At 44.0% G+C, this 23,156-nt stretch overlaps 1 protein-coding gene across 1 annotated transcript in view; it reads right to left on the reverse strand.

Moving 5' to 3' along the window:
• Window positions 1-8,777: 8,777 nt before the first annotated feature.
• The window catches only part of LOC117351355 (inter-alpha-trypsin inhibitor heavy chain H3-like), a 147,536-nt gene continuing 133,157 nt past the window's right edge, over window positions 8,778-23,156 (reverse strand). Inside the window, 3 exon segments of the mRNA XM_033926552.1 lie at window positions 8,778-9,067; window positions 12,808-12,919; window positions 13,962-14,134. Coding sequence (XP_033782443.1) covers window positions 8,929-9,067; window positions 12,808-12,919; window positions 13,962-14,134 — 424 coding nt within the window. The 3' untranslated portion in view covers window positions 8,778-8,928.

The raw sequence follows: 23,156 nt of genomic DNA on the forward strand, positions 1-23,156 counted from the left end.
CCAACTGTCCCTATTGGTGTTCCCTCTAAGGTACAGCATGCACAACCACACACTGTTCTTCATGTGGCCATGCATCATTCCAAAATCTGTTACAGGAATGCCACTGGAAATACTGCTCAGTGAAATCAAATGAAGCCACAACCACGTTCTTAAGTATGAGATGTACTTAAGTTGGGAGTCTGTAACTCGGGCACTGCCTATATAGACAAATCCAAGCGCTGGCACTTAATGAAATGAGACCCGACTTCCCACTGTTTCCTCTGAGGTTTTTCTTCTCTTCTGTGCTAGGTCAACTGAAGAAAGTCCTTGTGTTTCCTTTCAAATACCAATAATCACTTCAATACCTTTTTGGCAAATGAAGCATCAAATTCAGCCGCCTCATGCCTTTTTTACAGGGGGATCCTCACCCTCCAGAACACTGTTCCACAGTCTCTTGACTCCTTCCAAATGGTAGACTGGAAAAAGACTCCATATCAACGTGCTCATGGATTCTATATATGACGCATAAATTTGGGCTCGATACTGAGATGCAATATAATTGTCTAATGAGCAATAATTGGCTACTAATATCCAATTATTGTTAACTGGCACCAATTAGGATTTGTGTATGCATCAGGCTGTGCATTATTCTATAATGTTGAGTGGTCAAATTCAAAACCTCTGGATTCTGTATACTGCGGCCAAGTTGCATGCCCAAATCTCTGGTGCATTGCCGATTTTCAAGTGCAACTTAATTGTTTAACAAGCCAATTATTGGCACTAATTACCAATTAACAAGCAATTATTGGCACTAATTAGAATTTAAATGCATAACTTTCTAAGTGTGTTCTATAAAGTGGTGCATGTAAATTCTAGTGTGTGGATCTCAAAGGAGGGCATGGTCAGGGAAGGAGCATGGCTGGGTCATGGATGTTCCTAAATGTTAGGCGCACTGTTATAGACTACGCCCAATCTTAGGTGTTTAGATGTGGTTTTCATTGGCATAAAGGCCGGTGTCTAAATGTTAGTTGTGCAAATGGGCGATTTATAGAATCAGGCTAAGCTCCAACATTTTCTGCATCAATTTTTTAGGTGACCTATATACAGTAGAATTTACTCCATACTCAAAAGGGTATGTGACTATTGGCATTTCAGAGATATGGAACTTTGTAATTCTATATGCTTTGAAAGTGAGCACTTATATATATTGATTTTTGCTCCCTTAGAAGAAATAAAATTACATTTTTAAGACTCACTTACTAGTATTTCTGTTCAGCTTAAACACTGGGAAAGCAATTTTCAAAAGCCAATTTGCCTGGGTAAATAAGTTTTCTGAAAATAACTTCAGTATTTTAACTCAGTAAAGCTCTTAGGTGGGCACAGGATGTGTTCAGTTCGGGGTGTGAAAATAATATATGTAGATTATATTTTTGAATCTACACACATTACTTTCAAAGGGAAAAGCAGTTACAAATATCTGAGTAATAACTTAATGGTTAGGGCACCAGGCTGGAAACCAGGGAAGCCCCATTAAAATCCCTCTGCAGCTGCTTGGGGCAGTCATTTAACCCTTTATTGCCTCAGGTACAAACGTTGGGGTCTTTTACTAACAATTAAGACATATTATCTGCAGCAGGGCTCATACAAATAACATGCCAGATAACATGTACTAACCTTTATTAAATAACTCCCCAGTGGCGTACCAAGGGAGGGGCGGTGAGGGCGGTCCACCCCGGGTGCTTGCCCCATGTGGGTGCACAACTGGCCACCCACCAGGGAATAGGCTGCCACTGCCGCCATCAGGAACAGGCCGGCACGAGTTCTCCCTCTCTGCTTTTCTTTCCCGCGGGGCCGACCATCTCTCGCCACCTGACGTCAATTTTGATGTCAGAGAGGATGTTCTGGGCCAGCCAATCGCTGCCTGGCTGGCCCGGAACGTCCTCTCCAACGTTAGAATTGACGTCAGGCGGCGAGAGTTGGTCAGCCCCGCGGGGAAGAAAAGCAGGGAGAACTCAGCCCTGGACTGTTCCCGATGGCTGCAGTGGCAGCCTTTCTCTGGTGGTGGTGGCAGCAGCATGTTTCCCAATGACAGTGGCATGGGGGAGGGCAGGAAGAAAGAAAGAAAGGGGGGGACAGGGAGCCAGAAAGAAAGGGGGCAGGGTAAAACAAAGAAAGAAAAAAATGGGGCACGGAGAGAGAAAGACAGACATACAGAAAGAAAGGGGGCATGGAGAGAGAAAGACAGAAGGGGGCAGGATAAAACAAAGAAAAAGTTGGGGGAGGGAATGAGGTCTGGAGGAGAGGAAGCATACAGGAGGCTGAAAGAAGGGAAGAAATATTGGATGCACAGTCAGAAGAATAAAGTGCAACCAGAGACTGATGAAGTTACCAAAGGTATGAAAAATGATTTTATTTTCAATTTAGTGATCAAAATGTGTCCGTTTTGAGAATTTATATATGCTGTCTATATTTTGCACTATGGCCCCATTTTACTAAACCGCAATAGTGGTTTTTAGCGCAGGTAGCCTATGAACGTCGAGAGCAGCGTGGGGCATTCAGCGCAGCTCCCTGCGCTAAAAACCGCTATCGTGGTTTAGTAAAAGGGGAGGGGGTATATTTGTCTATTTTTGTATAGTTGTTACTGAGGTGACATTGCATAAAGTCATCTGCCTTGACCTCTTTGAAAACCTGCGGAATATAAATGATAATTAACATTTTCTCTGTGTACAGTTTGCTTTGTGTTTTTAAAATTTTATTGTTGGTAGATCATTTTGACTTGGCTACAAAGTTAATGGGGAGGGAGGGAGGGGAGCTGCTGAAAGACATCTAGTAATCCTTGCAGGCTTGACTGTGCAGGGAATTATTTTTGTAAAATCATGTTTTGTTATGTTACTGGCATTATTTAAACTTTAATTTCTATGAATGAATAAAATGAAAATGATAGAAAATTACTTGCTTGTTTTTATGTGCGTGCGCTGAAGGAAAGTGGAGGGAGAGTGGGCTGAGGACGCTGAAGGGAAATGGGGAAAAGAGAGTGGGGAGAAGACGTTGATTTATAAATTGACAATTATACAGAATATTGTTTCTTTTTAAACTTTAATATAATAAGTTCAATATAAAACAATTCAAGGCTTGTGTGGATGGAATCAGGTGGTTTGCGGGGATGGGGACCAAGCTTACAGGGATTAGTCCAATAAAATGGTATTTTATTTCTCATTATTTGTTTTATCTTTATTTGTTAATTTGTAAAGTAGTGATTGTTATGTATCAGTTTTTTCAAATTTACATCTACTGTCTATATTTTGCACAGTATTAGAAGACATGTGTTACTCTTTTTGTGGTGTTGTGGTGTTGCTTTCAATGCAGAGTCTGATTTCTTGGCGGTTCAGTTTAACTTTTGTCTACATATTTCTATTTTTAGTATGTGATTATTCCATATTGGGCAAGGGTGTATCTGTCTGTGTGTATGAAAATGACATAGTTTTCAGTTGGCATTGACTGCAGGATCAATTGACTGTGCGGGATCTGGTTTGTTTAGTTTTACAATGTAAAACTGCAATGTAAAAGTGCTCACTGCAGTGTTTAAGATGCAGCCTTTTCCTAGGTACACTCTTGTTCTGCGATATGTGGATTGTTACTAAAAATCATATTTTTCATATAGATTGGGGGGGGGGTGTCAAAAAATGATGGGCCCCGGTGTCACATATACTAGGTACGCCACTGAGACTCTCTTAGATTGTAAACTCTCCAGGGACAGGAAAACCTACTGTACATGAATGTAACTCACCTGGAACTATCACTAAAAAATGGCAAGAGCTAAAGCCAAAATCCTCTTTTCCTTTCTCCTTTTTTCCTGGGGATATTTTCAAAGGTAATATAAATTTACTCCTCCATCTTGAAAACTGTTGCAAAGCCTAAGCAAAGAGGGCACTTTTAACATAACCACGTAATCTAATTTGAATTTCTGTATTGCAGTTATCCAGTACAGGTTCAAGATGATTTACAAGTTAAGAGGCCCATAAAGAAGCATGGGGAATAGTTCTTACATCACATCGATGAGAAAGGATACATAGCTGCAGGTAGATAAGGAAGTGGAAAAGGTAGCACCGTACAGGATAGCAGCGCAAAGACCTTGAGGTCGATGTACTAGCTTGCAAACCTTTCTGTAGGCTAGCCATATAGTTATGCAATGTCTGTGAACTCCTAGCTCATCGATATCCTCTTGCTAAATATTTCAAAATATGTTGTTTGTGCTATCACTGCCGGGAACTATGTGTATTTGTGGCCTTGAGAGCTCAATTAGAAAAAAAAAATTAGACCCATCATGCAGCTGCAGCAACTTGATATTAAGAGGCTGTTAGGTCATGCCAGAGACCCCTGCCGGGGGAGGATGAGAGATTTTAGCTAGCATCCTTCTCATCTACAATCCTTCCTCTTCTTACCCCATTTGACTTGCCAGTCTTCAATCTCCTTTTCATGTTTTGCCCACTTACCAGTTTTTCAACTCCCATTCGCAACCCCTTCCCATCCTATCATTCTCTACTTCAGTGTCTCTCAAACTTTCACACTAAAGGTAGAGGCCACGACTCGAGGTACCCGGAAGTGCACAGATGTCACCGTGATGACATCATGCTCATGCGTGACATCATCACGTCGACATCCACGCATGCGCAGAAGCCCTCCACACAGGCCCTGAAATGCCAGTAGGACGTACCAGTAGGGAAGTCTAACAAATATCAATTGAGTACCCCCAACAACAGACCTCCCAAGCTTCACCCTACATCAACCCAAGCTCTTCCCCAGATCCCACCCCCTTTACTAATTGTAATGCAATTTTTTCCATTCATTTTTCATATGCACACAATATACACAGCAGATATAAATTCTCAAAACTGACACATTTAAACATAGAAACATGATGGCAGATAAAGGCCAAATGGCCCATCGTCTGCCCATCCGCAGTAACCATTATCTCTTTCTCTCTCCGAGAGATCCCACGTGCCAATCCCAAGCTTTATTGAATTCAGACACAGTCTCTGTCTCCACCACCTCTTCCGGGAGACTGTTCCATGCATCTACCTCTCAACTCATGCGCATTTACATCATGTAGGTATTTCAACGTTTCAATCATATCTCCCCTCTCATGCCTTTCCTCCAAAGTATACAGATTGAGATCTTTAAGTCTGTCCCCATATGCCTTATCACGACGATCACACACCATTTTAGTAGCCTTCCTCTGGACCGACTCCATCCTTTTTATATCTTTTTGAAGGTGCGGCCTCCAGAATTGTACACAATATTCTAAATGAAGTCTCACCAAAATCTTATACAGGGGCATCAATACCTCATTTTTCCTTCTAGCCATACCTCTCCCTATGCAACTTAGCATCCTTTATATTACTATACTGAAAATAAAATCATTTTCCCTACCTTTGTTATCTGGTGATTTTATTTTTCTGTGCTTTTAACTATGTTTCCAGGGCCGCCTTTTCCATTGACTGTTTTTCTCTCCTTCTTCACTTTCTGCCTTGCATCTATCTTTGTATAATCAAAAAACACTACCCTCAGTTGTGCTAAAGTTGTTATTCATTGCTAGTTCTTTCATACTTTTAAGCATAAATTAGTGCCAAATTCATGCCAAATCAGTGTAATTGATTGAAAAAATTCAAAATTTCTTAAATTAAAGCTTGGTTTCTTGGTTCCAATGTGAACACGTTTCGTGCTCCTGCTTCAGGATACAAAATTTTTTTCACTCCCTTTCTTGTATGAATGATATACATATACCTTTTCCTTGTATATATCTGACTTAGTTTGCATCTATCTTTGGCATTAATTTAACATTCAATTTTTTCAATTTTTTAATCATAATATTTTTATATTGTATGCAACTATCAAAATAAGGGGAGGGAAAGGGATTATAATTGAATAATAGTTGATATAATTATTTAATATTATATGATGTCTAAAATTATAGTAAGGACTATATAATGATATGTTGTATTTACAGTAAGTTATGGAAATATCAAGTGTATACTTAATGCAATTGTATGAATTTTTATGATACACTTGTTATATGAAAAATGAATTAAAAAAAATTTTTTTTTTCAATTTTCTGCTTTATTCTCTAAATCTACTTTTCCATGTCTTCCCTTCTCTTCCTCTCTCTCTCTTTCCCCTTCCCTCACTGTTTCCATGTTCTGACATCTCTCTCCTTCCCTCCTTTCCCCCCCAGTAGTCCGACATCTCTCTCTTTCCCTCCCTCCTCCCAGTGGTCCAACATCTCTCTCCTTCCTTTCCCCCTTCCCAGTTTGGCATCTCCCTCCTCTCCTTCCCATAATACTATTATTATTTCTATTGTGCTACCAGACTCCCCTCCTTCCCTTCTATTCCCTGGTCTGGTATCTCTCCCTTCCTTTAGTCATCTCTCCTTCACCCCTCCCCCCAGTGTAACATTTTTCTCTCCCTTCCTCCTTTCTGCCCCTTGCAATCCATCTCCCTTCTCTTCCTCCTTTTTGGCCCCGCTCCCAGTCCAACATTTCACCCTCCTTTCCACCAGTTCAACATTTATTTCTCTCTTCCTACTGCATACTTCTCCTCCGGTCCTCCTTCCCTCCCCTAACCATCATCTCTCTCTCTCCCTCCATGAGTCTAACTTTTCACTCTCTGCCCTCTCCTCCTTCCCCCAAGTGTGACATTTCTCATTCCCTCCTGTCCTCCCCATCCATCTTGTCCTCTTCATGAATCCAACCCTTTCTGCCTCCTGCACGCTTTTTCTCTCTCTCCTTGCCTCTTCCCTCGAGTGACATCCTTCTTTCTCACTCCCCAACCCATGCATCATTTCTCCCTCTCCTCCACCCCATATCCATTTCTCCTTCTCTAATCACTCTCACTCCTCCTGTAACAATTTTCCTTCCTTCCCCCACCTAACCCCACTCACAGTTAATATGCTCTATCCCCATCCACCATCTCACCCTCCACTCCAGTGTGTAGCATTTTTCCTTACCCTCCCCTTTTGCCAGGTCCAGCAGCACCTCTTCTCCCTTCCCTTGCCCCCTGTCTAGCACCTCTTCCTCTCCCCATGTCCAGCAGCACCCCTTCCCCCTGTCCAGCAATACCCCTTCTCCCTTTCCTTTCCCTCCTCCCTTATCAAGCAGTACTTCTCCTATCTCTAGCAGCAGCTCACCGTGTGTTTTTAACTTGGTCACACAGCTGCATCATCGAAACAGACCGGCCTAGCAAAGGCCCCCAGGCTCGCAGATGAAACCATGTCTAAATTAATCCTAGCGGCAGCTGTGTGACCAAGTTAAAAGCACACTGAGCTGCCGCTGGTCGGGGGTGTGTGTGTGTGTGTGTGCGCAGAGAGAAACGCAATGGCGGGGAGGGTGAAGAGAGAAACGCAACGGTGGGCGGGCGATGTAGAGAGAAACGTGATGGCACGTGAACCTCTGGCCCACAGCAAGAGGCAAGTGAGCTGGCCAGTGCTTCTCTTCCTCCTCAGTGTGCCGCGGCACACTTGGAATCTCAGGAGGCACACTAGTGTGCCACGGCACACAATTTGCGATACACTGCTCTATTTCTCTCTCCTTCAACAGCCACTCCCCACCCTTCATCTCTTATATATAAATCACATTCTCAGCCTCATCCTTTACTAGTCACTCATGCCTCAACCCAGCTGAGTTTCTACTCTCTGAGTCCTCTCTTTTTCTCTCCCCCCTCCCCAATCCATTATATCAGCACTCTTTCTAGGGGTATTGCTAGCCTTCCTTTTTTTTTGGAGGGGCCCAGGGTAAACTGGGGTGGGGCAACATTTCCTCCCCCTGCCCCTGTCAGCTAAAGAAATTAACTTTCTGAGCCTTTCCCTGCCTCATTGTGTTCGTACAGTAATGAGAAAGATGATTTATACCACTACTTGTCATATGTACACAGTAATCTTAGTTAATATTATTAGGAGTTCAAATATACAATACTGGTACTTCTGTATAACTAATAATAAGATTAACAGCTATTTTGTTTATTTGTTATTTGTGGTTATAATATTATCCCAATAAGTTATTAAAAATAATTAGAGATCATTCATAATGATACATTATAAGTGCTCAGTCTTGTATATCCTGCATGGAGCTATGGTCTCCATGCAGGATGTACAAGACTGAGCACTTATAATATATCATTATGAATGATCTCTAATGATTTTTAATAACTTATTGGGATAGTATTATAACCACAAATAACAAATAAACAAAATAGCTGGTAATCTTATTATTAGTTACACAGTAATCTTAGTACATGAATATCCAACTATGAAAAAAGTCTATTACAATCACTGGGAAAAATGAAAGCAATGAAAAATGGTAATGATACTGAAATTTTCTGGCCATTGCGGGTGATTGCCACATCCACCTATCTTTCAAAGAGATTGCTCAGGACCCCTGAGGAAGACATTGAGGTCGAAACACGGACCATGTCAGGTCCTCTTCATTCTTTTCATAGTTAGTGGATGACTTTCACTGTTCCAAAGTTGTGGATTATCTTCTTGAAATAATAAAGTGTGCCTCAGTTTCATCAGACTCCACAGTATTTTTTGTCTTGGTTTTGTAGGATCACTCATATTTTCCACAAATGGTATACAGTACATCTTACAAATTTTGCCAGGGGTATGTAAAGTAATGATCACAGCTGTAGCTACAGCTCAACAACTTTCTCATGAGATGTGACACCATCAGATTAGATAAGAAGCAAAAGAGGAGTTCATTTGAAGAACAAAGATAAGCAAATACCGGCAAACTTTGCTCACAGAATAATTGAAGAAACCCAGAAATTTCACTTTAATTTCAATCTATCCTTTTATATACATACCTACATTTGTGATTCTACTTTCTCTTGGTTGTTGATAACAGAAAAACAAATTAAGGCACATTAGATTTCTAAACAATAGGTTTGGTGACTTCTTTATGCTGTGCTATATATTCTGGGAACAATATAATCTGTATGGTCTCCATCAATCAAGCCTTTTCCATTGTTATGGACAAACCAGCAGGGGACTTTAGTGCCAGTCTTTGGATCCTTTCTATAATCTTTCTGCGAGCCTCTGGAATGAGAAAAGTAGCATAAATACATAAATATTACAATACATTTAGTTTAATGTAGATTTGAATTTAATGAACTGGATCCCTTTGATATCAGAGAAATGTTAAAGAGTTTGGTTAGCTTTAGCCAATAATGTCTCTGCATCCAAAATGTAAACTTCCATATCAATATTTAGAAAATGGATCATGTGTCAGTTTTTATGTAGTACAATAAATTTACCCTCTATACACTTCTGTGTTAGATAAAATCTTAAATACTGATGTGACTCATCCTCCACTCTTAATAACCAATGAAATTGCCAGTTTGACAAAACAACAGAATACTTTCTACAACCATGAGGAAAAGGCTTCAAGTGTTCTACAGCAGGGATACCTGCAGGGGTATCCAATCTCAGCCCTCGCCAGGTTGGGTTTTCAGGGCTTCCCAAATGAATATGCATTAGATCTATTTGCATACAACAGAAGCAGTGCATGCAAGTAGATCTCATGCAAATTCACAGTTGGAAATCCTGAAAATCCAACTGGATTGAGGCCTTCAAGGACCGATGTTGGACAACCCTGCTCTAAATGCTTTAGATTTGTCCTGCCTAATTCTTAATATGCATATAAAGACATTATATTTTTAAATATTTTTTCTTTGAAAATTATTTCTATGAATATCTTTATCTTAATAACTTAGCTCAAAATTGGGCAGCTTCTGCTCAACGAAGCTTCCCCCATTCAGTATTACGAGGGGGCCGCTGAAAAGTTTTCAGCCCAACCACCTTCCAAATAGCTGCATGAAACAATACATACCTGTCTCTATGACACCTGCAGATATTCTGGCCAGTCCCAGAAGAGCTGCAAGTAGGTCTGTGGAGTAGTCTGGTGGATAGTGCAGTGGACTGCAGAGAAGGGGGAACCAGGCCCATATGCCACCCTAACTAATACACTTTGGTGGAAAGTGTAAGCCCACCAAAACCTGCTGCACTGCTATATAGCTAGCACCAAATTTAATGGCAAACTATCAAAAATATACTGCAATGAGGTTAATCCAAATTCATGTAAAAAAATATATATTGATCTCATTTATAGAATTAAATAGTCAAAGAAGATATAAGTAACACCTACAGGTATAAGGGCTACTGGGGTGGTAGATGGGTGGGTATAGTAGGTTTTGGGGAAGTTTTGGAAGGTTCACCATATAATGGGAGTTGTAGTAAGATGTTTACCTGGCACCTTTAATGTGAAATTCACAGCAGTGCCCCTTAAGGTGCTCCACTGCTCTGCTGGAATGTCTGTGCAGCCAGTCCATTAAAATTGCTGGCCACTCCTATATGCAAATGGATTGTTTGGGGCATTTTTAATTTGGATATTTTTTTTTTTTTTTATGGTGGCAAAAAAATTTTGACGTCTACCTGGGTCATTTCTAAAAAAAAAAGATAGATGTCTTGCGGGTTCAAAAATAGACATTTTCTCCATCCTATTTTTAGATGTTTTTTTCAAAATATCCAAAGTTGGACTTAGACGTCCTATCAGAAATGTTCCTCCATGGCCTTTTCCTCTGGGAATTTGTCAAAATATTTTTTTTAAAGCCAGCTACACTAACCATTGATAGCACAACCTCTGGCAATGATTTCTACAGCTTAAGAGGAGCATAATAAAAAAAAATATCTAAGTCTGATTTGGACGTAGGGAACCAGTCTCTCAAAGTTGGCAGCAGAAAAATGTCCTTTCTCGAAAAGGATGTCTAATATATATTTTTTTGAAAATTGTCTATCTGTATGTCCAGGCATTTGATCGTCCAGACTGTCACCACGTCTATCTTTATACCACAATCTCGACCAAAATTCTGTCCAAGTCCCAAATGCCCAGAACAACACCTTTTGGATATGGGAGGGGCCAGCACTGTGATGGACAGGCCACCCAAACATGGCAAGAAAGAAGTGGAGCATCTTAAAGGGCACTGCTGTGAACTTCACAAAAAGGGTGCCACATAAATATCTCATCAGAACTTTCTTATAGGTCATGGTGAGTCCCCCCAAAACACCCCCAAAACCCACCTGTCTACAACCCCAATAGCCCTTATGGCTGCAGATGGCACCTATATGGCAGTAGAGTAGGGTATAAGGGGTTTTTGGTGGGCTCACATTTTCCACCATGAATGCAGTGGTTAGAGTGGATAATGGGCCTGGGTCCTCCTCTCTATGGTTCACTAGCCCATCCCCCAGACTACTTAAGCCACTTCTGTGCAGCTCTACTAGGCTTTCCTATCCCAAGTGCTGATGTTCCAGAGACAGGTATGTACGTTTTCATTCTGAAGTTTGTGGGGATGTGACAGGGGGTGGGGGGTGTTTACTTTGTCCCTGCAGTGGTTCTCTGGTCATTTTGGATACCTTTTGGGCACTTATACGTGTCTCTACATCATCTAACTCACAACGTACAAGTTCCATCTAGGCAGCCTCGTCAAACATTTGATTATTCCTGCAGGACGACTAAGTCTAGGTCAACCCACTCCTCCATAAATGCCCTTTTCATCTCTAGACACACAGCGGGATTCAGAGGCCTAAAAGGTCCCTGGATACGTCTAAACAGCTGTTTCGATTATCAGCACTTGGATGACCTCTGTTTTAGATCATCTAAGTGCCGACTTGGGTAGGTTTTTAGATGCATTTAACTTTTGATTATGAGCCCCTAACTATTCACAGGGAGAAGGACAGAGCATCGTTCACAGCCCTGCACCTTCCGATGCCATCTTTGCTCCTCCCACAATCTGAGAACCGATTCTGAGCCAAACTGATAACTGTCATTATAAGCTTTGCTCTTAAAAATAAAACTAGTCTTTAAGCCCGTTACATTAATGGGTGCTAGAATAGATGTGTGTGTCTTTACTTCTTTCTTTTTCTCTCTCTCCTCTTGACCGCTTTCTGTCTCTCTCTTTCCTCGGCTGTCAACCATCACCCCTTGCCTGTTCCACCTGTCCAGCAGTAGGCCTTCTCCCTTCCTTTTACCTCCCCCTGTCCAGCAGCACTCCTTACCTGCTCCCCCTGTCCCTCTTCCCTGCTCCCCCTGTCCAGCAGCACTTCTTCCCTGCTCCGCAGTCATTATTCCCTGCTCACCCTGTCCAGCAGCACTTTTTACCTGCTCCCCTGTTCCTCTTCCCTGCTCTGTCTGTCCAGCAGCACTCCTTCTTTTCTCCCCCTGACCCTCTTCCCTGCTCCCCTTGCCCAGCAGAACTCCTTACCTTTGTCTCTCTTTCTCCTTAGTGTTTTGTTATTTTTTTTCAATCTGTCTCTTTAGCCCCCTGTCCTTCTGTGAGTGTCTGTGTGTCTCTGTCGTTGTGCACTGTTGTTTTTTTTTTTTTTTTTAAATCTATGTTTAGTTCCTGATCCCCTCTGTTTCCATGGCAAGCATGTTCGCGGATGTGAGGGCTGTTTTGTGGTGCCGGATCTGGCGGCGCCGTGTAGGTCGGAAGACGGGCTTCAGCGTTTTGTAGGTCCGGGTCTGGCGTCGCCATGTAGGGCGGAAGCAGGAGGCGGGGCCTCAGCACTGGCCGGGCGGCTCGCGCCGCCGGCCCCCAGTAGCTCGAGGCTGGCGGCGGACATGGCTTGCGTTGCATGGTGGAGGAGGAACATCGGTGACATACAACCCGCGCATGCGCACTAAAAAAAACGCGACAGATCAGGGAACACGATTTTTTTAGTGCGCATGCGCGTCCTACCATTATATTATATTAGATAATACAAAACCTAACAGTATGTACCTTGTTACAGTCAGCACATTATTTTTAACGATCATTGTAGCATCTAGTTTCCCTGGCTCAGATGCTGGGTGGACATCAAACACTTCAAAGTCAACACCATGAAAGAACTGTCCTGAAAACAGAAAAACAACCATCGTTAGGTCAATGAACTCCAATGCACACATTACAAAATTTGTACAGTATCAAATATCCAGATCCTGCCTGTGAAATATAGCCAAGACAAGATTTCAGCTAAATTGCACTGCCTATTTCAGTGTTCTCTTTATGCAATAGGCAGAAAATAGGTGTTTTGGCGACACTTCAGACAAGCATCCTATTATAAAACTACCCAAACAGAGAACAATTTTAGATGACATTTTTGTGGATAAAAGAAAAATCAGCCAGAAATGTGTGATATTCCTGGCTTCAGCAATGGAAAAAGAATTTACCTGAGAAACTGAAGCTTCACAGGCTAATGAATCCCACGGTAAATTTTTTGTTGCATAATAACTCTACAATGCACCACTTCACCATGGCTTATTAAACAGGGGTGTTAATTTTCCAAATCCACCTGGTCAATTCCTTCCTCAAAAGCAGCTTAAATTACACATGTGGCATGCCATTAACCCTTTTAGCCAGATAGCAATATTAAGACAATTTGCAAAGAAACATCACTATTTATTTGTATAAATATTATGTGCATTTACATAACAATATTGTTTAAAAATTGCCCCTATGATTATGGCTAAAAGCATGCAGCCTGGATTGTAGCGCATGGGTTTAAACCATATTAAAACAGGGTGGCACCCAAAAGAGGGTTAGGGTGGTCCAGGAAAGTATGTGTACCAGTTTCATTTTGAAATTTCCATATATACTTTCAGGTATGTACTTTGCACCTGCCTCGAGGTACCCGCAGTGCATATGTGGGCCCAGATTTTCCAAGGGAAACTCTACAGGGAGTTTTTCTTTCAAAAGGGGCTTGTACAGCCTCCAGTAAAACAAGCTCCTCGTGATTCTTGAAAACTACCCTCAAAAAGGCATGTAAATTAAAGAAAAAAATAATACTTCTTGAATGTGGAATTTGGAAATCAAGAAGATTGCGGAGGAGTTCCTGGGTCAAGTCACAAGAAATGGCGACTTTCATGTTGAAATAAAGAAGCAAAATGACTTCTCACCTAGTAATCCATGAGTTCTCTCTGAGAACCTGTGAGTATCAAGAGTATAAAACCCTAAAAAGTCCAGGTGCAGAGGATGCTTCTTCCACACTTGATGTAAAATGATGACGAATTTTGCACCGTCTTCTACGGACACTACCAGATTCTTTTTCCTGTTGATTATTAGAGTCAGACTGTTTAGAAGAAAAAAAAAAAAGAGAAAAAAAAAAGTTAAAATTGTACTGCTAGAAAACTCTCATTCAGAAGGTAGAAGAAGCATGTTTCATGCCTGAAACCACTTTAGGTTCTAATTAGTATTTTCACTTGATGGATAAATGTATATTAGTATTTCAGGTGTACTTCTAATCAGATCAGACTTTCTCTATAGCACAGTTACTTACCTTAACAGGTGTTATCCAGGAACAGCAGGCAGATATTCTCACATGTGGGTGATGTCATCCACAGAGCCCAGATGCGGACAGCTTCGCAAGCAGACTTGCTTGTAGAATTTCAGAAAGTTTGCGACTGCCGCACTGTGCATGCGCGAGTGCCTTCCCGCCCAGCACAGGGCACATCTCTCCTCAGTTCAGATAGCTAGCAGAGAAGTCAACCAGGGGGGGTGGGTGGGTGGGTTGTGAGAATATCTGCCCGCTGTCCCTGGATAAAGCACAGTTACTTACCGTAACAGGTGTTATCCAGGGACAGCAGGCAGATATTCTTGACTGATGGGTGACGGCACCGACGGAGCCCCGGTACGGACAATTTTAGAGTGATTGCACTCTAAGAACTTGGAAAGTTCTATCAGGCCGCACCGCGCACGCGCGAGTGCCTTCCCGCCCGACAGAGGCGCGCGGTCCCCAGTTAGGATAAGCCAGCTAAGAAGCCAACCCGGGGAGGTGGGAGGGACGCAAGAATATCTGCCTGCTGTCCCTGGATAACACCTGTTACGGTAAGTAACTGTGCTTTATCCCAGGACAAGCAGGCAGCATATTCTTGACTGATGGGTGACCTCCAAGCTAACAAAAAGAGGGATGGAGGGAAAGTTGGCCATTAGGAAAACAAATTTTGCAAAACAGATTGGCCGAAGTGTCCATCCCGTCTGGAGAATGCATCCAGACAATAATGAGATGTAAAAGTATGAACTGAGGACCAAGTAGCAGCCTTGCAGATATCCTCAATAGGAGTGGAACGGAGGAAAGCTACAGAAGCTGCCATTGCTCGGACTCTATGGGCCGTGACAGAACCTTCCAGTGTCAGTCCGGTCTGAGCATAACAGAATGAAATGCACGCTGCCAGCCAATTAGACAACGTACGTTTAGAAACAGGACGTCCCAATTTATTCGGATCAAAGGACAGAAAGAGTTGGGGAACTGATCTGTGGGGTTTCGTACGCTCTAGATAGTAAGCTAGAGCCCTGTTACAATCCAAAGTATGCAGAGCCTGTTCCCCAGAATGAGAGTGAGGTTTCGGAAAGAAGACAGGCAGAATAATGGATTGGTTGAGATGGAATTCAGAGACAACCTTAGGGAGAAACTTTGGATGTGTACGCAGAACCACTATGTCATGATGAAAGACCGTAAAAGGTGGATCTGCAACTAGTGCATGTAGCTCACAGAGGTAAGAGCAATAAGGAAAAGTATCTTCCAAGTGAGAAACTTGAAAGGCGTGGTAGCCAAAGGTTCAAATGGAGGCTTCATTAAGGCGGAAAGAACCACATTGAGATCCCAGATAACAGGAGGGGCTTTAAGAGGTGGTTTCACATTGAAAAGACCCCGCATGAACCTGGACACCAGGGGATGAGCTGAGAGAAGTTTTCCATGAACCGGCTCATGAAAAGCAGCAATGGCACTGAGGTGAACTTTGATGGAAGAAGACTTAAGGCCAGAGTCAGACAAAGAAAGCAAATAATCCAACAATGTCTCCACTGCCAGGGAAGTGGGATCAAGATGATGAAGAAGACACCAGGAAGAAAATCGTGTCCACTTCTGATGGTAACATTGCAGAGTGGCTGGTTTCCTGGAGGCATCCAGAATGGAACGAACGGGCTGAGACAAAAGAGTATCATAAGAAGTCAGCCCGAGAGATACCAAGCTGTCAGGTGCAGAGACTGGAGGTTGGGATGTAGAAGGGTCTCCTGATGCTGTGTAAGCAGAGAAAGAAACAGTGGAAGAAGAAAAGGTTCCCTGGAACTGAGTTGAAGTAGAAGGGAGAACCAATGTTGCCTGGGCCACCTCGGAGCAATCAGAATCATGGTGGCTCGTTCCCTCTTGAGCTTGAACAAGATTCTCAACATGAGAGGCAGAGGAGGGAAAGCGTACAGGAACAGATTGGACCAGTCGAGGAGAAATGCATCCGCTGCCAGACGGTGAGGAGAGTAGAGTCTGGAGCAGAATAGAGGCAGCTGGTGATTGTGAGGAGCTGCAAAGAGGTCTATCTGAGGAGTGCCCCATTGAGCGAAGATGGACTGTAGAGTGAAAGGATCGAGTGTCCACTCGTGAGGCTGGAAAATTCTGCTGAGCTTGTCCGCTAAGGAATTCTTTTCTCCCTGAATGTAGATAGCTTTCAGGAATAGATGGTGATTTATGGCCCAAGTCCAGATCTTCTGGGCTTCTTGACACAAGAGGTGAGAGCCCATCCCACCCTGCTTGTTGATGTAGTACATCGCAACTTGATTGTCTGTGCACAGCAGGAGAACTTGAGGAAAGAGAAGATGTTGGAAGGCCTTGAGGGCATAAAACATCGCTCTGAGTTCCAGGAAATTAATGTGATGCTTCATTTCCTGGGCTGTCCAAAGGCCTTGAGTTTGGAACTCGTTCAAATGAGCTCCCCAGGCATAAGAGGAGGCGTCGGTGGTGATGACTAGTTGATGAGGAGGTAGATGGAGCAGAAGACCTCTGGAGAGATTTGAGGATATCAACCACCATTGTAGAGACTGACGAAGAGATGATGTGACAGATATGTGACGTGAGCAAGGATCCATCGCTTGGGACCACTGGGTGCTAGGATCCATTGAGGAGTGCGCAGGTGAAGACGTGCGAAGGGTGTGACATGAACTGTGGAGGCCATGTGACCCAAGAGTATCATCATTTGCTTGGCAGAGATGGAAAGCTGTGGAAGCACCTGCTGACATAGAGATTGAAGCGTTTGAAGACGGTTGGATGGCAGGAACGCTCTCATGAGGACTGTGTCCAAGACAGCTCCGATGAATTGAAGTCTCTGAGTGGGGATGAGATGAGATTTGGGTAGATTGATCTCGAACCCCAGAAGTTGAAGAAACATGATGGTTTGGTTGGTGGCCAGGAGAACAGTCTGAGATGAATTGGCCTTGATTAACCAGTCGTCCAGGTAAGGAAAGACCTGAAGGTGGTGAGATCGTAGAAAGGCAGCCACCACAATCAGACATTTGGTGAACACTCTTGGAGAGGAGGCAAGACCGAAGGGAAGCACCTTGTATTGGTAATGACAACGATTGATCATGAAGCGTAGGTACTGTCTGGATGCCAGATTGACTGGTATATGAGTGTATGCTTCTTTGAGATCGAGGGAACATAGCCAGCCGCCTTGATTGAGAAGAGGGTAAAGAGTGGCCAGAGAAAGCATTTTGAATTTCTCTTTTACCAAGCATTTGTTGAGATCGCGAAGATCTAGAATGGGTCTTAGATCTCCTGTCTTTTTGGGGACTAGAAAATAACGGGAGTAGAATCCCTGCCCTCTCTGATCTAGAGGAACTTCCTCTATAGCGTTCAGAAGGAGGAAGTATTGAACCTCTTGAAGAAGGAGGGAAGACCGAGGAGTGTTGAAAGCAGACTCTCTTGGCAGACTTTGGGCAGGAGGTGTCTGAAAGTTGAGAGAGTAGCCGTGGCGGATGATGTTGAGGACCCACAGGTCCGAGGTGATGATTTCCCAACGGCTTATGAAATGTATAAGGCGTCCTCCTATGGGCTGTGGAAGATGAGTAGAAGGAGGAAGATTGGCTATGTCCAGGAGAACCAAGTCAAAAGGGTTGAGTAGGTTTTTGCTGTTGCTGAGCCTGTCTAGCAGCTGGTCTTTGTTGTCTCTGACGTCTAGGCTGTTGTGTAGTCTGTGGCAGAGGACGGGCCACAAATCTTCGTTGGTAGGCCGAGTGCTGACGAAAAGGCCTGGTAGGTGGAGTTGCTTTCTTAGTTTTAAGAAGAGTGTCCCGCCGAGTTTCATGAGCCGAGAGCTTTTGAGTAGTGGAATCCATGGAATCTCCAAACAGCTCATCCCCCAAACAAGGTGCGTTGGCTAGCCGGTCCTGATGATTGACATCGAGTTCGGAAACTCGAAGCCAGGCCAACCGTCGCATGGCTACTGACATAGCTGTGGCTCTGGAGGTCAGTTCAAAAGTGTCATAAATTGATCTGACCATGAACTTACGAAGCTGCAAAAGAGAGGAACAAGTTTGGTGAAAAATAGATTTCTTCCGGTCGGGGAGATATTTCTCGAAAACAGCCAGATTTTGTATAAGCTGCTTTAGATAGAATGAGAAATGGAATGCGTAATTTCCTGACCGGTTGGCCAACATCGCATTCTGGTACAGCCTTTTTCCAAATTTGTCCATGGATTTACCCTCTCTGCCAGGAGGGACTGAAGCATACACACTAGCCCCCTTAGACTTTTTGAGTGTGGATTCAACTAAAAGGGACTCATGAGGTAGTTGGGGCTTGTCAAACCCAGGAATGGGAATGACTTTATACAAAGAGTCCAACTTGCGGGGAGCTCCAGGTACAGTTAAAGGAGATTCTAAATTTTTATAAAAGGTCTCTCTCAAGATGTCATGGAGAGGTAACTTAAGATATTCCTTTGGAGGCTGGTCAAAATCCAGTGCATCTAGAAAAGCTTTGGATTTCTTTGACTCAGCCTCCAAGGGGATGGAGAGAGAATCACACATTTCCTTCAAAAAGGAAGAAAAAGAGGACACGTCTGGTCTAGAGGAAGGTCCCAAAGCAGAAGGGTCCTCGTCACCAGAGGAGCATTCCCCTTCAGAAAGAAGAGGATCCTCTGAATCACCCCACAAATCAGGATCTCGAACTTGAAAACTCCGGTCCCGAGATTCTGGTGTGGAGGGTTCTAGGTGACGAGATTTGCGAAGCGATTTCCCTGACCTGATTGACTCGGTACCGGGGGATGTCACTGGATGCACTGGAGCTGAAGTCTGTACGGCCTGATGGTGAGCTCTCGGCTCCGGTACAAGAACCGGCATGGAGACCGAGGAAGCAGATTGTACCGGAACCGACAAAGTGGAAGCGGATAAAATAGGGTGTTCCACTGTCGGTACCGGTGGCTCAGACCGGACCGGGACCGGAAAGCTCGGTGCCAAGAGTGAAGGAAGAAGGTGTTGCAACTGTTCTTTAAGCTGCACTTGCAGAACAGCAGCTATACGCTCTTCGAGTGAGGGCACCGGTACCGCCTTTTTCTTCTGCGGTACCTGTGGTGCTGCTCTACGCCCCGAGGATGAAGAACCCGATATCGAGGGGCTCACCTCTATTGGGGCGGAGCGCTTCCGTGGGCGCCTCGAGGTCGGCAGGATTGGGCTCGCTGCCACCGAGACCGGAGGACGCTCCAATGGGGAAGGCTTCTTAGCCGGCTTACCTGAAGGAGTCGACGCCGACGCGGTATCGCGTGGCGTCGATGAGGTGGGTGCCGACTGCGCCGGAGCCGATGTCGGTGTCGTAGAGTCAGACATTTCGGCACCAAAAAGCAATCTCTGCTGGATTTGACGATTTTTCAGAGATCGCTTTTTTAAAGTCGCACAGCGGGTGCAGGTAGACGCTCGATGGTCGGGACCAAGACACTGTAGACACCAATTATGTGGGTCAGTGAGTGAAATTGGTCGTGCACACCGCTGGCACTTCTTGAACCCTGGTTGAGGGGGCATGAATGTAAAAACGGCTTCAGCCAAATCGAAGGCCGAGGCCTCGATGGTGGCAAAAGGCCCCGCCGGGGCGAATTCGAAAAAAGAAGAAAAAAACAAATGTTGTTTTTTTTTTTTTAAAGAAAAGAAAATAAAGAAAAAAGGAAGGAAACAATATTTCCTTCACGAGTTTACGCGAGCGGGAAGAATCAAAAAGATTTTCTCACAACGGCCGTTGAGAGAAACGCGTCTTCTTAGCTCCGCGGAAACTAAGAAACTGGGGACCGCGCGCCTCTGTCGGGCGGGAAGGCACTCGCGCGTGCGCGGTGCGGCCTGCCAGAACTTTCCAAGTTCTTAGAGTGCAATCACTCTAAAATTGTCCGTACCGGGGCTCCGTCGGTGCCGTCACCCATCAGTCAAGAATATGCTGCCTGCTTGTCCTGGGATAACAACTGTTACGGTAAGTAACTGTGCTTTATCCCAGGACAAGCAGGCAGCATATTCTCACACATGGGTGACCTCCACGCTAACCGGAATGGGATGGTGAGAGCGTTGGCAATTTAGGAGAATAAATTTTGTAATACTCTCTGGCCAAAATGGCCATCCCATCTGGAGAAAACATCCAGACAATAGTGAGAAGTGAAAGTATGAAACAAGGACCAGGTAGCAACTTTGCAGATTTTCTCAATAGGAGTAGATCTGGAAAAAGCCACTGATGCCGCCATGGCTCTGACTTTGTGGGCTGTGACTCAACTCTGTAGATGCAGTCCAGTCTGAGCATAGCAGAGATGTAAGCAGCTAATCAGTTGGAGATGGTGTGCTTGGAAATCGGATGTCCCAACTTGTTTGGAGCGAAGAAGACAAAAAGTTGAGGTGCAAATCTATGTGGTTGAGTGAGTTGCAAGTAGGAAGCCAAAACACGCTTACAGTCCAGAGTATGAAGAGCTGTTTCTCCAGGGTAAGAATGAGGCTTTGGAAAAAACACTGGAAGTACAATGGATTGATTGAGAAGAAATTCTGAAACCTCTTTAGGTAAGAATTTAGGATGAGTAGGAAGATTGAAGGAGATGCATGCGGAGTTGAGTCAGAGTGGTGATCGTCTGCTGAAACCCTGGAAGACGATGTTGAGGAATATATTTGAAATAGTCATGCAGTGTGTCAACCAAATGTTTGAAATAAGAAATAAAAACAAAATTGTAATTCAAAACTCTAGTTGCCATGAGAGAATTTTGATACAACCGGTGACCAAATTTGTCCATGGTCCTGCCCTCTCTTCCAGGAGGGACAGTGGCATAAACTTTGGCAGGATTGGTCTTTTTCAGACAAGACTTCACAAGAAAGGATTGATGGGATAACTGAGATTTCTCGAAGCCCTTGCAGTGGACCATCCTGTAACAAGACTCCAGCATTCCTGGGATAGCAGGAATGGAATAAGATGTCTCAAGGTTTCTCTTGAAGGTTTAAGAACAAAATCTATTAATGGGTAAATTGAGAGACTCCACAGGAGGACGAGACATACCCATTTCTTCTAAATACTCCTGAGAGTATTTGGAATCAGAATCCAAAGTAATATTGAGTTCTTTACTCATTTGACGTAGGAAAGAAGAAAAAGATATCTTCTCCAATGAAGGTTGACCTTGAGGAAAAGAAGGTGACCTCGAGGTGCTTTACAAGGCAGAAAAAGAAGGTGAAGCTTCTCTGGAGTACTGATACATGAGGCCTGACTATGCAGGTATAGATGACTCACTGAGAGAATGGATAGAATCCTTCGCAGGAGAAGCAGCGGTATCTGGAAGTGGTGTCCTCAACTTCGGAGTTGGAGGCCTCAAAGAGTCTCGAAGCTTGGAGAGATGAGTCTTGTCTTGAGAAGAGGATCTATGCCTCGATGAATGCCTCAACTGATGTGGAGAACTGTACCTCAAACCAGGTAGGTCTCACTGAGAAGAAAGTCAAGGAGTCTTTCCCCTATGCCTCGGGAAGGGTGATGCTTTATACGAGGAGGGAGGGCTGGAGATTGAGACACCAAAAGGGATTGAATGCCTGGTGTCGATGTATCTCGAGGCACTGACAAGGACTTGACTCCTTAAGTAGCGTGCTTATACTCCAGATGAGACACTCGCAAAGATTCGACTCCTTGCATAGAGTGTGAAGAGTCCTTTTGAGGCACTCCCAAGGACTCGACTCCTTGTATAGAGTGAGGAGGATTAGTTTGAGGTACAGCCAAGGACGCGACTCCTTGTGATACTGCTAAGTGCTCAGGCTGGACTGCAGGAAGCAGAGTCGAGGTAGGAGCATGTTTGGCAAGCATATTACCAAATTGATGATCCAAGATAGTCTGGATCATAGCCTCCAAATGTGACACTGAGACTTGAGGATCTGGTACATTTGGTGTGGTTATAGTCTCCGAAGAAGAGAAGGAAGAATGACTTTTCGACTTGGAGACATGCTTCTTGGGTAGCTTGATAACTACTGCTGGTACCTGACCTGAGGGAGGTAGCGAGGCAAGCGTTTCATCAGGAAAAGACTTAGCAGATTTACTCGAGGACGAGGACCCGCCGAACGAATATGGCTTGATTAAAGTTGAAGCCGAGGTCGAGGCAGAAGGCGGAACTCCTGTAAGCTTGACCGGATTCGAGGTCGAGACCAGGGCAAGTGGATCTATTCCTCCAAAGAGTTTTTCCACCTGAACTCGATGATCTTTGCGGGCACGAGGTTGAAGGGTAGCACAGCAGGCACACGACTCTGGACGATGGTCAGGTCCCAAACACTGAATACACCACTGATGTGGGTCAGTGAGGGAGATCGCGCGCAGGCAACGGCTACACTTCTTGAAGCCTGTGACAGGCTGGGACATAAACAGGAAAATAGCTGCAGCTAAGTCGAAACCTGTCGGCTGAGGCCGCAAGGCACACCCTGCTTTGACTGAAAGAATAAGTCTTTTTTTTTTTTTTTTAAATAAAACGCGCAAGAAATACACATTGACTCTGAAAATAAATAAAACACGATCCGCAGTGAAAGAAGGCACAAAGTAGATACTGAATCTAGTACAGAGTGTCGAAATAGGACTTTTTGGCTCTGCGTAAAACTGAGGAGAGACATGCCCTGCGCTGGGCGGGAAGGCACTTGCACATGCACGGTGTGGCAGTTGCGAACTTTCTGAAGTTCTACAAGCAAATCTGCTTGCGAAGCTATCTGCATCCGGGCTCCATGGATGACATCACTCACATGTGAGAATATGCTGCCTGCTTGTCCTGGGATAATGCACTTACCAGTACAGGTTTCTAGGCAATTTACAAGTTGGGAGGTCTGTAAGGAAGTTAGAACAGTGTTCTTCAACCTTT

The sequence above is a fragment of the Geotrypetes seraphini genome, chromosome 17 (assembly GCF_902459505.1).
Source record: "Geotrypetes seraphini chromosome 17, aGeoSer1.1, whole genome shotgun sequence".
In the NCBI taxonomy this organism is placed as follows: Eukaryota; Metazoa; Chordata; class Amphibia; order Gymnophiona; family Dermophiidae; genus Geotrypetes; species Geotrypetes seraphini.